Below are 3,754 nucleotides of genomic sequence, written 5' to 3' on the forward strand. Positions count from 1 at the left end.
GTGAAAAAATATCTAATAAAACTGCAGCAGATCCTTGACGGGCATCGTAGCAGCAAGTGTCACTGAGAGGCTCCGTTTAGAGTGTAGAGCTAGGGTCAGTTTCCCATCTTTTTCATGTCATTTATTTCAGTTATGTATTATTTATAAAATGCCCTACATGATCAGGAAGAAAGCAAAATAAGATGATTTAAATTTAACTTAGGAGTGAAAATAGTTGAAAAATACAGTTAATTTTTAGAAAAAAGTGCTCAACCTGGGTAATACGATCTATATATTACTTTCATAATGAACCTCAATTTGAAGGTTAACATTTAAACAAATGGATAAATAATTTAGGTGAAATAGCTAAGCTTCAGTCCCATTAAACTTAGGCTCCTAAGTGCCTAAATAGCCTGCAGGAATGGGATTCAAGCACTTCAGGAAATTTTACTCAAACCTTAATAGACTTCACCTCCCGTCGGAGCACGCTGCCTGCCGTGCCTTGCGAGCGCTCTTTGTGAGGCGGTGATTTTGCAATGCAAGTAGCATTTAGTATCAATTTTTTAAATTGTTTTATGCGTTTGCTATTGGGGTAGACTTCCCGTCTTTTCTCTGTGGATTGGGGACATAACTGGAAATCGTGTTTCTGATGGAGAAGTCTTAGAGAACTCCCTGGAAAAGCGCGACGTGCGTGCGGAGCGGAGCGGAGCCTGGCAGCCTGCCGCAGCGACCTGCGGTGGGAGCGGAGCCGGCGGGCTCCTCCCGGGGGACCCCGGGCTCCCTGCGGCGGGTCCCGCTCGGCGGCCGCCGCCGAGGTCCGAGCCCTGGCCGCGGGAACCTCCTCCTCCTCCCACCCGCGATCTTCCGCAGCGGTTTTGCACACCGTCGTTTCGGCCGGGCGGGCTGACTCTGCCCCTGGAAAACGCGGCAGCCGCGCCGGCTGCCCGCCGCCTCTCGCTCTCCCCGTGCCCACCGGCAGCCGCCGGCCCCGGCCCCGGTCGCGCCCGGCCCGCGGCGCGGCGCCGCCAGCAGAGGGCTCGCTCCGCCCGGGACGGCGGCCGGCGGCTGCGGCGCCGGGGCCGGGGCCGCGGCTGGGCGCGGGCAGAGGAGGTGTCTGCGGCGGCCCCGCGGGCGGCCCGCCGGGCGCGGCGGGCAGGGCACCGCGGGCCCATGTGCGGAGCCGGGCGAGCAGCCCCCAGCGGCCGGGCAGCGCCGGCCGGGGCGGCAGGGCGCGGGCGAGCGCCGGCGGGGCCAGCGCGGAAGCCCCCGGGGCGCGCTGCCGCCCTCCGCGGGCAGCCGGGCCGCGCTCCTGCCGAGAGGCCGCGCTCCGCCGCCGCCCGGGCTGCGCCCATGGGGTGAGCGGCGCCGCGGGGCGCGGCGGCGAGGCCGAGCGAGGCGCCGCGGCCGGCGGGCGGAGGAGCGTGCCCCGGGCGGCGGGGCGGGCGGAGCGGGCCGGCCGGCGGCCGCCCCGGCGAGAGCAGCATCTCCCGAGGCGCGGCGGGCTCCGTGAGCGGCGGCGGGCGGAAGGCGGGGGGAGGCAGCGGCGGCTCCCGCCTCAGCCTTCCCCAGCAGAGGGTGTCTGCGGGGTGGGAAGGGGGAAGCCGCGCTCTCCTGGACTTTTGTGGGAGTGGGGGTTGTGGTGTGTGTGTGGGTTTTTTTTAAGGGGGGTGGGGTGGGTTAGAAGAGAGTCTGTGGTTTCCATGGAGATGAAGCTGAAAGTGCAGGAAATTTAAAGGCTTTGGGTCCTTGCAAAGCAGACAAACTGGTGCCAACGTGCGTGGCTGCTGTTGCTGCTGAGGAGGCTGCTTTGCAAACGGCGGAGAGGAGCGGGAAGAAGAATCGGCAGCAACTTCTTCCCTACGCACGGGCAGACAACGAGGAGCAGCAGCAGCAAGCAAGAATTTGCAACAAAAAGAGGCATCTCCCTTTCCCGGGGAGGGTGAAAAGAAGCAGCAGCAGCGGCAGAATTTTGGAGCGGCTCCACCAGGAGAAATTTTATAGAGAAGCCTGCAAGAGAGAGCGTTTGCAGGGGGCTTGTTCTCCGGGCTTATTAGGGGGCTGTCGTCGCTGGTGGTGCGGGGAGTGGAGGCGATCCCCCTTAAAGACAAGCTATTTTGGATATCCCCCTACAAGTTTTCTGATGTATTTGCTTGCACCTTCTTCCCCCGCTGTTTGGTGAACCCAGCCCCCCTCTCCCCCCCCCACCGGTCTCCCAAGGATGGATCATTCCCAGTGCCTTGTGACTATATACGCCTTGGTGGTTCTGCTGGGTCTCCGGCTAGAGCAAGGCGCCTGCCAGCACTATCTGCACATCCGACCGGCTCCCAGCGACAACTTGCCCTTGGTGGATCTAATCGAGCACCCGGACCCTATCTTTGACCCCAAGGAGAAGGATCTTAACGAGACCTTGCTAAGGAGCCTCATGGGCGGACACTTCGACCCTAACTTTATGGCAATTTCCTTGCCCGAGGACCGGCTCGGAGTGGACGATCTAGCCGAGCTGGACTTGCTGCTCAGGCAGAGACCCTCGGGAGCGATGCCCAGCGAAATCAAAGGGCTGGAGTTTTACGACGGGCTGCAGCCGGGCAAGAAGCACAGGCTGAGCAAGAAGCTGCGCAGGAAGCTGCAGATGTGGCTCTGGTCCCAGACCTTCTGCCCGGTCCTATACACGTGGAACGATCTCGGCAGCCGCTTTTGGCCCCGGTATGTCAAAGTGGGCAGCTGCTACAGTAAAAGGTCTTGTTCAGTCCCAGAAGGCATGGTTTGCAAACCTGCCAAGTCCGTGCATTTAACGATCCTGAGGTGGCGGTGCCAGCGGCGGGGCGGGCAGCGGTGCACATGGATACCCATCCAGTACCCCATCATTGCGGAGTGCAAGTGCTCCTGCTAGGGCCGGCGCTGCCCTTCTCCGGCGGACTCACGTGGACCTTTGCTGCAACAGAAATTAAAGACATTGGCTTTCTGGTTAACGTTGTAATGCACTGTAACGTGTAGGAGAATGTATATTGTGTGTATATATGGCACCGTTTTAATATACTATTAAAAGGTCAGTATTATACGTGAAATAATCAGCGTCTACTGTATTTTTAAGACTATTACCCTGATCGTTGCTAATGTATCTTTTTTTTTTTTTTTGGTATTTATATTCCAGAGGGAAGTTGCTTCGCTTTGGCGAAGTAGGTTTTTTGTTGTTGTTTTTTTTTTTAATAAAAGGATTAAAAAATACAAACCAAATTTTTTGATAAGAAAACGTTTTAAAGCTATTTTCCATTATTCGGAAAGCGTGTGTGGGTTGTTTTTTTTTCTTTTTCCTTATGGACTTTAGATTTAAAATAAAAAAAGAATAAACGCCTAGAGCACAATGTTATTGTAAATAGAGAGAACAGTTTGAATGACTTAATCCTATGTAAATGAAGAGTATCTGCTATTTATTCTTTATATCCTTGTAGTAAAAGTGCAGTGCAGAATTAAAGTCAACCACTAAAACACGAGCCGTTTGGATTCTGTTTGCTTTTTGGTTTGGCCACCTTCGGGGGGGGCTGGCTTCTCCCTCCTCCTCCCTCTCCGCGCTCAGCAGGACGCTTCGCGGCGGCAGGGGGAGGTGGGAACCTGCTCCCGGCTCCGTTAGCGGGGAGGCTCCGGCACCGAGGGCTGCGGAGCGCCCCGGGGCTCCGGCCCCGCCTGCGGGGCGGCGGCACGGGGGGGTCGCGCTCCGCCGCGGAGCCGCTCCCCCGCCGCCGCGCAGGCAGGGCGCGATCGGTGCCAGCTGCTGGGG

At 57.7% G+C, this 3,754-nt stretch overlaps 1 protein-coding gene across 1 annotated transcript; it reads left to right on the forward strand.

Annotated features, from left to right (window-relative positions):
* Positions 1–1,662: 1,662 nt before the first annotated feature.
* On the forward strand, positions 1,663–3,470 carry NOG (noggin). The gene has a single exon (XM_009471760.2). It carries the CDS (start codon positions 2,198–2,200, stop codon positions 2,867–2,869), a length of 672 nt encoding a protein of 223 aa, XP_009470035.1. The 5' UTR covers positions 1,663–2,197; the 3' UTR covers positions 2,870–3,470.
* The last annotated feature ends 284 nt before the right edge of the window (positions 3,471–3,754 follow it).

Source organism: Nipponia nippon, unplaced genomic scaffold (genome assembly GCF_047370975.1).
Source record: "Nipponia nippon isolate SJK-2023a ecotype South Korea unplaced genomic scaffold, ASM4737097v1 scaffold_14, whole genome shotgun sequence".
NCBI lineage: Eukaryota > Metazoa > Chordata > Aves > Pelecaniformes > Threskiornithidae > Nipponia > Nipponia nippon.

Bases quoted from the DNA above. Each gene is read 5' to 3' on its own strand.
- NOG (XM_009471760.2), top strand. From the start codon at position 2,198: ATGGATCATTCCCAGTGCCTTGTGACTATATACGCCTTGGTGGTTCTG.